This window comes from Rattus rattus, chromosome 4 (assembly GCF_011064425.1).
Source record: "Rattus rattus isolate New Zealand chromosome 4, Rrattus_CSIRO_v1, whole genome shotgun sequence".
Taxonomy (NCBI): domain Eukaryota; kingdom Metazoa; phylum Chordata; class Mammalia; order Rodentia; family Muridae; genus Rattus; species Rattus rattus.
In genome coordinates this window covers 172,769,904-172,782,918 of record NC_046157.1, presented here as the reverse complement: position 1 = coordinate 172,782,918, position 13,015 = coordinate 172,769,904, and the positions used below count along the sequence as shown (strand labels likewise).

General features: G+C 43.7%; 1 protein-coding gene across 1 annotated transcript in view; it reads left to right on the top strand.

Annotated features, from left to right (window-relative positions):
- Efna5 (ephrin A5) overlaps nucleotides 1-12,653 on the top strand; it is a 276,729-nt gene extending 264,076 nt beyond the window's left edge. Inside the window, 3 exon segments of the mRNA XM_032901711.1 lie at nucleotides 3,208-3,226; nucleotides 3,694-3,774; nucleotides 9,377-12,653. Of these exon segments, the coding sequence (XP_032757602.1) occupies nucleotides 3,208-3,226; nucleotides 3,694-3,774; nucleotides 9,377-9,498 (222 nt within the window). The 3' untranslated portion in view covers nucleotides 9,499-12,653.
- Nucleotides 12,654-13,015: the final 362 nt, after the last annotated feature.

Here is a 13,015-nt window from a genome sequence, read left to right as displayed (position 1 = left end):
GGGTTATTTGCCTGTTCTGGTGCATAACTCAAGGGTCACCATATCTCTGATTTGGGAATCGAGGGATGGGTGTTTTAATTCTCTTATTCTTCTTGCCCCGACTGACTCCTGGAGACCCATAAAGAGCTTCTGATCCAACCCCCCGACCCCATAAGAAACTAGCACCCTGCATGATGCGGGGCCGGCTCCTCCTGTGAGCCTCAGTTTACCGCCCGACCACCTCAGCACCCTCAAGTCCAGTTAGTATGTATGCCACGTCTTGTGCGCATGCACCGCAAAGGCAGGAACTATGTCTCAGACCTCTTACTCCCCACAGCACCTCATAAAGATGCTGACGCGGAGCGGGATTGTAAACGAATTTGAAATGGTAGAGGACGCTGCAGGAACATATAATAAGCTTTGGTCCTCTTCACCGCCAGTTTTTGGTGTTGACTACGCTTTTTGTTTGTTTGTTTGTTTGTTTTATTGGAATTTTTTTTTAAGAAGACAGCACAAGGTGTGATAAGTGTGCCTATAGCTATAATTTATCTATAACATTTCCTATAGACCTCTTAAACCGAAGTTAGTGGTGGCTCCTACAAATGATGTTTCCCTGGAGTTTGAGGCGCTAACGTCCCCTCCCTCTCAACAGAGGCCTGGCTTATTTCGATCTCTTCCTTACTCTTACCAGTAGCTCTGCCTTTTGTTTGTAAGTGAGCTTGAGAGGACGTGATTTCTACATTGATGTAAGGGAACCTTACATATGTTAATTGCTATGTTGTTTTGTGGTTTCGGTGCTCTGCCCTTGGCCTTCTGTTTCCTTGCGATGAGTAAAACAACCTCTTGTCCTCCAAGACTACTAATGGATAACCATCTGTATTTAAGGTAGAATAATGTATTCACCATCCGAAAGCCAAGGAGTGCGGGGTGCAGAAACCACAAACTTAACATGGAGTGACCTATGTATGGCCTCACTGTTTAAAAACGTTTAATAAATAAAAGGAATCTTGGTAATGTGCTGTATGTTTTCATTTATTTCTTTATTACTGTTTTTAAGGGTGTGTTTGTCTTTTTGTTTTAGTGTGGAAAATTAGGAAGTCGGATGATTACAGCCTAGCAAAGGCTACTTCTTAGGTTGGCCATGCTATAGAGTTATGATTAAATTCCGTGGATAGAGTCAAGCTACTGTACTTTGCACACGAATTCACAAAGTACATCGTGTATGAATATTCTTTGTGCACAGGTCTTTCAGAGGATTAAAGTAAGGACTCAGACAGCTTCACACGGGGTCAGTCCCGTTACTGAGTTACTGTTAGAACTTTCCTGGCGATAGGTGAGGAACCGAGGAGGGAAAGACTGGTGGGAAGCAAGCCTCGTAAGTTCCGTTGTGTAGAAGTACATCTGGTGTCTTTAGTTCGCAGGAGAAGTCAATCTATTCAGTAGCCAAGGAGGCTCATGTCCCTGTGTGTGAGCTGGTGAGACAGGGCTCTAGTTTCTCTCAGATGTCATCACTGGCTTCTGTCTAGTTTCTCTGATACATCATGCAATCACTTAATGTCCTGGATTTATTTTTCTTAATAAAAGTTTGAAAAACATCCATTAAATAAACACACACACACACACGACCCAAAACCCTCACAAAAACAACTATACATTTGACACTGCTTTGAGCCTACCTATCTTGAACTATCATGTTAAAATCAGTCATGCGCATGTGGCCCAAGCTCACAGAGTTTGAAGTGCGTGTGATGGCAGTTTCCCCCACCGCCTCTCGTGACTAAGACCCCAGGGGCTTTGTAAGGAACTGGAGTCACCTGCGTGTGCTGTATTTGTGGTTCGTGCGTTTGCAGAATAGGTTCATAGGAAGCAAGGCCATTTCCTGGATCAAAGCAGAGCGCAAAATATTGTGCCCTAAATAACACACTAGTTACTGCTAATGTCAGTAGGGGGAGTCTTCCCAACTTTGATTTAATGGGAGCCTACGGCCAAGCCAGCTGTTAACAGTTCTTAACTGCTTGTCAGGGAGACCAGGAGAGGCGCAGAGGGCCAGAAGCATCTTTTCTCCTAGTCTGTCTCAAGAGTTCCAGCAGGTGTTGAACAGTGACAGTGGTGGTCCTTGAGTGTCTGATGTCCTTTGGCTGTTGGACGATTGAGTTCTGCAGGAGATTTGCATGAATCTGTGACCCCATAAATAAGGAAGTTCATGCAGAAGTTTGGAGTTCCTCTCTTGACTCAAAATGAGCAAAAAAAAAAAATTTTTTTTTTGAGCTCCTCATGAAGAATAACATGAAGGTAGAAAAAGGAGAGGCATGTGAAATGCTGGCTCTCTCTCTGTCACTTTCAGGATTACCCAACTAATTTTAAGCCATGTGCATTTTGATTGATGTCAGCTGCCTTTTTCTGAACAAAGAAACCACTTGAAGCAAGTCCGCAGGGAAGGAAATATGTGGCTCTCATTTTTGTGATTTTTGTCATTTCTAGAGAACACTAGTAAACGCGTGTGGCTGTTGATGGTCTGACCGCTCTCCAAAATCCTTTTGACATCACTCTGCGAGTGTACCAAGCACAGATAATCTTAAAAAGTAGGGAGAGTTTATGGTCTTATCCCGAGGAGAAGAAAGGTCTCTCTTCCTCAGATGATTTACAGCTTGAAACATGTTGCCATGTTTTTAGTAAACCTACTTTATTAATTCCATCCTTCTCTGTGGAAAATTAAAAGAAGATAAATGCACTGGTACAACGCTGTGCTTTCTCAATAACATATTGTGCTTACAATACCATGGTGGACTTGCCGGGCTCAGCCAGTCATATAGAAAGCACAGCCGAATCCCGGGGAAAACCTCTAATTGAATTACCTGGGGAGCACTGACAGACAAGCTTTCAGGACAGACAAAGCCCTGCCTTCCCCAGCAGAAGTAGGTCAAGTTGAAGTCCTCCTTGTAACTTGTCTGTTACTGGTTTTGACAGCACTCTCACTGTGGGGATCCACTAGGCTCTTTCTCCTGTGGTTGAGCGGCTGTTCCCGAAGCAAGAGAGTTGAAGCATTATCCTCCCGGTTTAGGGAAAATTGATAGCAGATCAAGTGAGGGGGAAGTGCCTTTGAAATCGAAGTCCTAAGCATTTTCCTATAGATTACCACATTCCTGCGTGATTCTTCATTTCTTCATTTATTGTTTTGAGGGAAAGGAGAGGAGAGGAGAGGAGAGGAGAGGAGAGGAGAGGAGAGAGGTCTTTGTGAGGCCAACAAGTAAGTTCCTAGAAAGAGCTTCCGAGGGTCCCAGTCACTGCGCATGCTTCATCCTATGGTCTGGTTCACAGCGGTAAAATTTGATTTCACCTTATTTTATTTTATTATTATTTTTTTTTTTTTTTTTTACTGTCAAGACTTGTGTGGTCCCTGTTATGTATATCCACATCCACATTTGAGTTTTCCCATCGTATTTCCCCTCATTCTTCACGATGCTTTTTTTTTTTTTTATTTCATGGATTGAAGTACCCAGCAGTTGCTAACTTGTTGTTTCTCCAAAGACTGTTGTCTGTGCACAGCAAACGGAATGATACTGGCGTGGATACGTGCCTGGATTGTTTAAAAAAAAAAAAAAGCAACCTCTTCATTAATAAAAGGAGACGATAGAGAGAAAGAAAAAGGAGGAAGTGGGGGTTTAAGGGTGTCCTCACTAACATATTTGGCTGTTATCTCTATTTCCGTTATAGACAGCTGTATGAAAACTATAGGTGTTCATGATCGTGTTTTCGATGTTAACGACAAAGTAGAAAATTCATTAGAACCAGCAGGTTAGTATGCTTAGAGAATCTCTTGTTAACCGGCGCGTCTCTCTCCCGATGCTTCCGTCCTGGTTCTCCTTTTCTTCCTCTCTGCATGTGCGCATGCGCCCCTTGTTGTTTCCGCTCCCGCCCATTGCTAGCTGCTTGCTAATGTTACTTATCTTCTATCTCATTCTTCCAGTATTTTTTTGTGTAGTGCATGCCAGACAGAGTACAACTTTTCTTTCTTGGACATGGGTCCCATTGGAAGCAGTACTTCTAATATAGAAGCCCTACCAGAATACTAAAATCCCACTGCCTCCTACCACATCCTCACGTGTGTCGGTGGATCACGGTGCACAGAAAGGCCAGGTTTCATACCAGATAAAATATTCCTATGGTACATATTTATGAAATTTTCTTTCTCCCCCCCCCCGCCATATCCAAATCCACGGATAAAAGCAGTAAGACCACTGCACAATATAGGGACTGATTTGACATCTTTAGTCTTCTCTAGCACTTATGTGCATCAGTGAAATCTAAAATTAGTGTTTCCCTTCAGTATTATTTACCTGTTGTTGATAGCCGTTGATCTGGAGACGTGCAATCCTGTAGCCACCACAATTAGACACAGGATCTCCTTGAGCCGGAGTAACCCTTGAGTACAGACAAAACAAGCTTTAAAGATATATATATATTTTTAATGCCATTGACATGCATAGTCAAACTTCCTCAGTAGGGTGAAAAAAAGTAAAGGGCCCAACCATATTCATTTACTCTGTGAGTTTGAGGCTACCTTGGTCTACAAAGTGAGTTCCGGGACAACCAGGGCTATACACAGAGAAACCCTGTCTCAAGAAAAAAAAAAAATCATGTAACCACTTAGAGTGTAGCCTACTGTGGATGGTGTAGACTGGGAGGAGCCATTCGTTTGCTTATGAATTTATCCTGGCTTTTGAACACAACCAAACCCATTCTGTTGGATGGCAGGCCAGTTTGTAGAAGCTCCGGTCTTCCTTTCTACCATCCACTTACGTAGATCTTAACAGTTTTCTTCATCCATCTCCCATGACCATCTTAGAGCTACAGAGAAATAAAACCATTTCCTCCTCACCAAGAGATGTGAGTCCTCTTATGCATATGATAAAGTCTCCATGTCATTTGTTTGTTTGTTTAGTTTTGTAGTAGGACTTTCCTTTTGTTACAGTTCTGGAAACTAGAGAGGTTTTTAGTCCACTTCATCCTCTGAGCGTTGTTATGGGGATAACAGTCCATGAGCCTTACGGAAACTTAGCCTGAGTAAGTGCCCATGTCAGGACATACGATAGCTTTATTGCCATAGATGCCAGGAAGAGTCAGGCCTTCTCCCCCGCACACTAGTGTCTTTTTCTTAAGGCAGGCATAAATGAGAGGTGTGTACAATGAGATTCGGAGGCCTTAATGTCTCCCCTGAGATCAGTTGGCCGCTTTAGAGAGGAATAAGAAGTGAGTGCTGATAGGAGACATTTTAATTGTGTCCTGAAAAACCAGAAGCATTGCTGTGATGTTTCAAGGGACCAGACTTCAAGCTCGAGGACATGACCACCACTGGGGCAAGTTAAACAGGAGTTCTTTCGAGCTATAGAATCTGCATTCTTCTTCCCATGGACACAGAAACCTGCCCAGGCCAATCAGCTAGTCAGAATTAATATCCTTGGTTCTCACTGCTAGGATAATAGTAACAGCCTCTTGCCCCTCCTAGAGGGACAGATGTTCAGAGAAAACAGTGAACTCCCTTAGCTTTGCTACTAAGTCATGAGAGAATGACCAGCAGGTTAGGCCTGCTATAAAGTTGCCCAGGACTATAATTTTGATATTCATTTTCCATAATTTTATTTTCCAGGGAATGTCAATTGCCTCTCTAGTGTCTAGAGATATGAGAGATTTCATGTTTCTTGTTTCTTTCTCTTTTCTTCCTTCCTTCGTTTCTTCCTTCCTTCCTACCTATCTACCTACCTTCCTCCCCTCTTTCCTTCTTTCTTTCCATTTTTCCTTCCTCCTCCCTTCCTACCTTTCTACCTACTTCCCCTCTTTCCTTCTTTCCTTCCTTCCTTTCTTCCTCCTTCCTTCCTACCTACTTACCTACCTTCTTCCCCTTTCCTTCTTTCTTCTTTCCTTCCTTCCTGCCTTCCTCCCTTCCTACCTCCTTCCCCTCTTTCCTTCTTCTCCTCTTTCTTTCTTTCCTTCTTTCCTTCCTTCCTTTTTTTTCCCTCCTGATAATGAAGAAGCATACTGAGGCTAATTCTGCTGCTAAGAAAATCACCTTTGAATTCGACTAGTGATAAAATGCAAACATTAAAAAGCTCTCACACATAAGCGTATGTCAGTGTCTTCTAAGAAACAAGGTCTTCTTCCTCCTACAGAACTTGGAATTCACAGTGTCCCCAGATCTATGATCATACAACTAACTGATAGATGCCTGAAAAGTTTTGGCAGGATGTAGGTTAGTGGATGGGTGGGTGTGTGTACTTAAGAGACTGCCGGCAAGCATCCTCACTAACAGGTGAGGGGAGCTGAGCCACAGTGCCCAGAAATACGAATGTGTTAACAGATTTGAGTGTTTCTCTTTATTTCCTAGAAAATTCTGGCCAGTCGCAGTTGGCCATCCTTTTCCCACTCTGTTGACTCTTTCAATTAACAGCGGTCTCCTTTAGCCAGCTCTTGATGTACACACAGGCTTTAGGGACCCAGCGAGCCTGAAAGGTTCTACTGCATGTTCTCGGCGATGTGTTCTAATTCACCTGTCTGTGGAATGCATCTGTCTTTATTGTTTGCTTGCACACGCTGCCTGCCAGTTTCCTACCTTCAGGGATACAGGATGATCTCAGGGCAGACATATGCCACGTTACATGCTCCAAAATACCATTAGTGTTCTCAGTTAGCTGCTGAAACCCCTGTGTGGCGGAATCCTGTAACTAGGAGGCAAGGCTCCATTTGGCTTCTAAAAAGGAACATTTTCTTCTGCCAAGCCACACTCACTACTACAAGTAGTAATAAGCTCTCATATGTAGGTTTAATTTCCATTAGGAGAGATTTTTTTTTTCTACTTAGGAGCTTCAACTTAGAATTCTGAAATTTCCTCCCAAGTTATCCAAATGATGTCCAGTTTCTTATTAAATGCCAGGGGTAAGGGGTGCGGGTGGCGGTGGTGATTGTATAGATTCACCATCAAGGATCCATTTTAATCAAAGCGTGCCTTGTAGAATCCCGATCACGAACATCATATTGTAGGAACAAGACCATGCAGTGGGTCTTCTCATTTGAGGGAAACACAGGGGAGTGTGGCTCTCCCCACTGAGCAAACGTACCCTTATCATGACCTGTGTGGTAGGTGAATATATGTGAGGCTAAAGTAATGGACCCCACAGCTCTCAGAAATGCTGATTCCAAAGGTTATCTGCCACGCAAGGTTTGAAAGGTCTATTCAAACGTAACTTCACTTAGAGGAACACCAGTCATTCCGCAAAACCCCTTCACTGTACCCTGAGCTGAGTGAACCTGGGACGATGGTTAGCTTTGCCGAGCCACTGCAAGGGGTGCAGAGTGTCGAAGTCCCACCCTGCATACTTGCCCCTAGCATAGAAATGCAGCTTGGCTGTCTTTTAACCAGACATCGCTGGGCTTCGCCAGGTGAAAGATTGAGTGATGTATTGTTGCAGGAAGGGTGGAGAAGAACCCCAGTAGGTGATGTAATTTCAGGTGTATAAATATAAGTGATGTTTCAAAATGAGCTGTGGAATCCTCAGGGTTTATGGTTCCTTTATAATTAAGCCTGAAGTGCTCCATTGTTTTGATTGACACCATATTGGTGCTCTTAAGAATGTGATTTGGATTTTAATTTCAGGGCTATTAGGGGCCTTTACTTCTGCCTCCTGTTAACTACAGATTTAATTAATGCATTGCCAGGGTTGGGAAGGAACAGAGAAAGGATGAGGGCCCACATGTATTCCTACGCTGGGCGGGGATTTACCTTCCTGTTCTCCATCCCTAACCTTTTTTTAGTCCCCTAAGCTAAAAGCATTCTCTCTGGGTTTGCTAAAGTCCTGGAAAGGAGGACAGATTTAACAAAGGGCTGCTGGGGCTCCTCCACGAAGACCCACTGAAATGGCAGGATCCCCTCTCCGGCAGAAGACTTAGTTCCGAGAACGCACGTCACTTAGTTCACATGGGACGTGATGGGGATGAGTAGAAACTTCTAGAGAGTGTGAGCCAGAGAGAGAGAGAGAGAGAGAGAGAGAGAGAGAGAGAGAGAGAGAGAGAGAGAGAATATCCCTCTAGGATAGATAATAGAGAGTGTGACTCTCCCCAGTAAGAAAACGTACCCTTCTTGTGACATGCATGGTAGGTGGATATTCATGGGGTTAAAGTAACGGACAATCTATTAAGAGGCACAAAGTAGGTCACCAAAGGGTGTCAGGGATCATCTTGTGGGGCCTTCATATTTGAGAACAAATATTGGAGTCTCACTTGTTACTGCTTCTCTCTCTCTCTTTCTCTCTGATTGACCAGTCAGCAGATCCCAAGTAGCAATTCTTGCGTCCCCAGGGGAAGTCCCCCTGATGCCAAAAGGAAATCTGCTCAGAGGCCAACTGTCAGCTCCAAAAACATGTCCAGAGGTCATCTGGGCTAAAAGCATAAGCCAGACCAGACGGGAGGAAGGAGATGGGCCGGGCACATTAGAGAACCGTACGGCTCATGGGCAAGCCTCCAATCTATCTTTGGGCACTAATTACTGCAAAGTTCCCATTTCGAAGTTAAGCCTGTTAATCATGCAGATCGGGGAGGCCATCCAGAGTCAGAGGCAGCCTCGTAGAACACTTTACAGCTAAATAAAAGAAGCTTAACTCACTTAATCCATTTTATTTAGAGGAAAATTTGCATCCACACTGATAATTTATGTGCCAAGCCTCAGTCTGATAAAAATAAGAATAGTCAAGTTCAAGTAATTTAATCCGGGAGATGCAGGGCCTGTAATAGAAATAGCAGCGTAATTGATTCCTAATTGTAGGCAGCCCAGTGGGTACGGGATTTCTGAAGTTTCCTGGGTATTATAGATAGTTTATTTAAAACACTGTTGTCTTGACATTTAATTTTTCACATCTGAAAATACACATAGGCAGCAACAACCAAACATTCAGCCCCGATCCCGTGGGATGCCTAGAAGGAAGAGAATGAGGCACCCAGTCTGGTTAACCACTAATATGCCCACATAACTCTTCCCTTCCCTTCCAGTGCCTTACTTCCTCTCACAGTACTTCAGGCTTAAAGGTGCTCTCCACAGTTTGTGCAAAGTACATCTGACTGGTAGCAAACCAGAGTAGCTTCTGCAGCAAATATTATACGGCGGCGTGCACAGTTTTCCCCCTCGGTTCTAAGGCAGGGTATAAATATTGGGAAGGAAGTCCAATTTTCCCCGCCTCTCCTTTGTTTGCTGTAAATAATGAGTGATTATGCAGACATGAAAGTCAATGGTGGCACAAGGTTCATTACCCTACTTTGCAGAGGGTGGCGAGGTCTGTTAACAGCAGGCTACTGCAAGAGAGTTATTAAGGATGTGAAATCTCATTGGAATGTGTGCTTTCTATTTGAACAGATGACACCGTACATGAGTCAGCCGAGCCATCCCGCGGCGAGAACGCGGCACAAACACCAAGGATACCCAGCCGCCTTTTGGCAATCCTACTGTTCCTCCTGGCGATGCTTTTGACATTATAGCACAGTCTCCTCCCGTCACCTGTCACAGAAAACATCAGGGTCTTGGAACACCAGAGATCCGCCTAAACTGCTCATCCCAAGAAGGGACTTGTTATCGGTTTTTGGCAGTTGTCAGATTTTTGTTTTCTTTCCTTCCGCCTGATTTTTAAGCAACAACTTGGGGTTGTTTGGGGGCGGGGGCTAAACTAGTTGCTGCCCCCTTCACCCTGCCCCACCCCCTAGCCCTTGCCCTTGACTCCTCTCAACCCCCTTCCCAATTAAATGGAGTCCAGATAAAAATGCCAGATTGTCCTAGTGACAGCAGAGGGTCTTGGCCTCCTGTGCATTGTCCGCTAGAGCTCACCTCCGTATGCTCAGGGTGTCGACCGTATGCACACGAGAGAGAATATGGGCAGATGCTGCCTGTAATGTCCAGGCCCGAGAGGGGTGGCCTCTCCTATAGAACACCTACGCCTTCACAGTCCGACAGGAAGGTGATTGTGTGGAACGTGGTGTTGGCCCGTCAGGTCCAGAGGGGCAGAGTTAGGAATAGGCATAATATTATACCACATCCTCTAGGAGTGTAGGAGGGAGCAGGCTTCTCAAAGGTCCAGATACTAGTTTTTATTTCATCAAATGGGACTGTCTTGAAGCATTTTCTTTTTTTCCCCAGCAAAACTTGGGCTGTGTCAAAGAAGCCTCTCCTCCCAGGAGGAGGGTGGATGCAGGGATGCTAATACAGAGGAAGTGCGACACTGAGAAAAATGATCTGTTGCTGGGGGTGCGAGTGCCTCTAACTTTTTAGTGACTGGGCAGTGCACACCCGAGGGTTTATTTTTTTTTTTCCTTTGAATACAGTTCACCATGGTGCTACAACTTTTTTTTTTCTTTTTAGGAGTTCAAAGAGGCATTTTTATGAATAAAGTGACCTTCCCCAAGGCTGCCAAGCCAGGGTTGATGAGTAGAGAGTAGAATAGCTTTGGCTACTCCTCTGGGGACAATATGTACAAGGAAAGAGAGTCTGGCCAGAGGAGGTGCGATTTGGCTTTGCTGGAGCTCCAGTGTGCTGTGGCCTTTCCCCAACTCCCACCCCGATACCCACGTTCTGTTCCGTGCTCCGTGACTACAAGGGGACTCAGACACAAACCCTGTCACCAGGAGAGTCAGTCAGCACTACTTGGGAGGGCTAAAGGGAAATTTGGAATAAAAGTTCCAAAGTTTGGAATAAGAAATTCAAGTGTTGATTTTTATCTCCTTTCCCTTTCTGACACAGCCTGAAGCGTAGGGGGAACACACGTTTGTTTATCTGTGGGAAATAAACAAGATGGAGTCCCAAAGACTTTGACAAAATATTTTTTTAAAAATCCACTAGAATAGAAAATACATTATTTAGATATACTTTATGCTGAGAGCGAGTATATATATGCTTGTCCTATTTAAACTTGTGAGAAAAAGTGGTATCCCTTGATACATTTAGAAACACAGGGGGTTATCTTGTTTCATAGTAGGGTTGGGGCAGAAGAATGAACACAGGATGACCCTGTTTTTAAAGAACCTTAGCATGGCCAAGGGGGCAGTTACAGCCAATTGCCAGGAAACACAAGCCGTGGGGTTTCCCCTCGTGGGGTGTCGAGAATTTCAAATCCCAAAGCCTAGACAGGGAATAACGTAGACCAAGGAAAGGCGACCTAGCCTACTTTTGCTATTGTACGACATCAACAGAACCACGCCTTTGTAAACAAGCAAGTCAGTAAATGCAACGATCAGGTGATGTGGAAAATTGAAGGCATTCCAGTTTAAGACAAAGAATAAGGATTTTTTTTATATATTCGTTTTTAAGATGTATATGTAAAAAAAAAAAGAGTTCACATTATAGATGGACTTCATGAATCGGAAATTGCTCAGAATTGTGAGTGGTTTCAAACTAGAAAAATATGTGAGTGGAAGGCAGCTGCGAACGAACTGCACCCTAGAGAGTTGTACGCACGTTGGAATGTAAGCTGGGCTTACTTACCTGGTCCCTCTGGAGTGGAGGCGACTGGAGTCTGCTCTCACCTGAACCATGTGACCGGAGTCGCCAGCCTCAAAGATATATAGTTAGTTCTCTTCCCTCTTCTCCCAACACCCGAGACGTCTCTGGAGTTGCAGAGTCTCATCACAGAAGGCGCCCGCCATTTCACCGAAACTGAACTTCAAAGCATTGGATTTCTTGGCCTTTATTTATCGCTCGACACTCTCAGTGATATCCAGATATATTCTTTTCATTAATAGTTACAGGTTTGTGGGTTAGTGGGATTTCAGTAAAGGGAGAAAAATAAAATCCCTTCTAAGATGGATCAATAGAACCAAGATAATACTGCATGTTACTACAGTCAAGGACACCAAGTGATCCTGTGGTGATTCCAGTTAGTCCTAACGGCATTAGCAGTACTAATGTCATTGTAGAAATGGTGAGTTCTGTGATTCTAGCATTTGTCTCTAACAAATGATCAAATAATTCCTCATGGCCCTCTCTGCCATTGTCTTTCATTTCCCACTGTGCAATTAGACCCTTTTTTACTTCACTGCCGTGCACCGATGATTAAGTTAAAAATGAAAAAAAAAAAAAAAAAAAAAAGAAAAAAGAGAAACCTTCCACGCCAGTAGACAATATGCGTTTTACCTGTGACATAACCTTAGCTAATACGCTTGTGCAGAGTTTTCAAGACGATTGGTGTCAGACAGTTTTTAATCTTGTCCAAAAAAAAAAAATAATGCGCTGGTGGCTTTTTGTGGTGTTGTTACAGTCCTCTGTGGGCTTAGGATGTCGGTGCAACTTGGTAGTTGGTTTAATTTTAAAATCAATGGAAAAACAGGAAGGGCAGCCCTGGAGCCCCCAGCCCCAGTTGGTCAAACCCCAGCGACCTTTGCCCCTGGTTGCCAAGGGCTTTGCAACATGAAGCAGGGAATAAAGATCTGTCTGTTTAGTGGATACTGTGTATCCTTTAATAGACCAGGTAACAGTTCGTGTTAGTTTTAGACTATTGTTTTGTACTGTACTTTCTTGGGTGGCAGAGGAAAGAAAAGTTAAAATGTTAAAAAAAAAAACAAAAAAAAAACTGCGTTCTTTAATTCTGTATTATTAGCGACCTCTGTTGTATATAGTGTTTGATAATAAAGTATTAATTTGATTCTTATGTCTTTTGTAAGTGAAAAACAGACTTTCAGGATACAAAACATGCATTGAGGCTTTGAAACATCCAATGTGTACATGGCTGAGAAGTCACAAGTGACTGGAACTCCATACTGGACCACTCCGTCTTTCAGCTCCATCGTCTTTCGAAAGACCGGAAACAACGGGACTGCATTGATTGACATTTTTGTCCTCAGTGTTTTCAAGGTCTGATGTCGGAGCACTGTGGTCCTTCCCCTCACCCCAAGCATGTGGTTTGAAAAGGTTTAGATGACTTAGAAATGGTTCTGTACTTTGGTTTGGTTTTTGTTTGTCATTCTCCCCCGGAAAGTCTTGTGAGTATCACGTGCGGCTCAGACTCAGGAT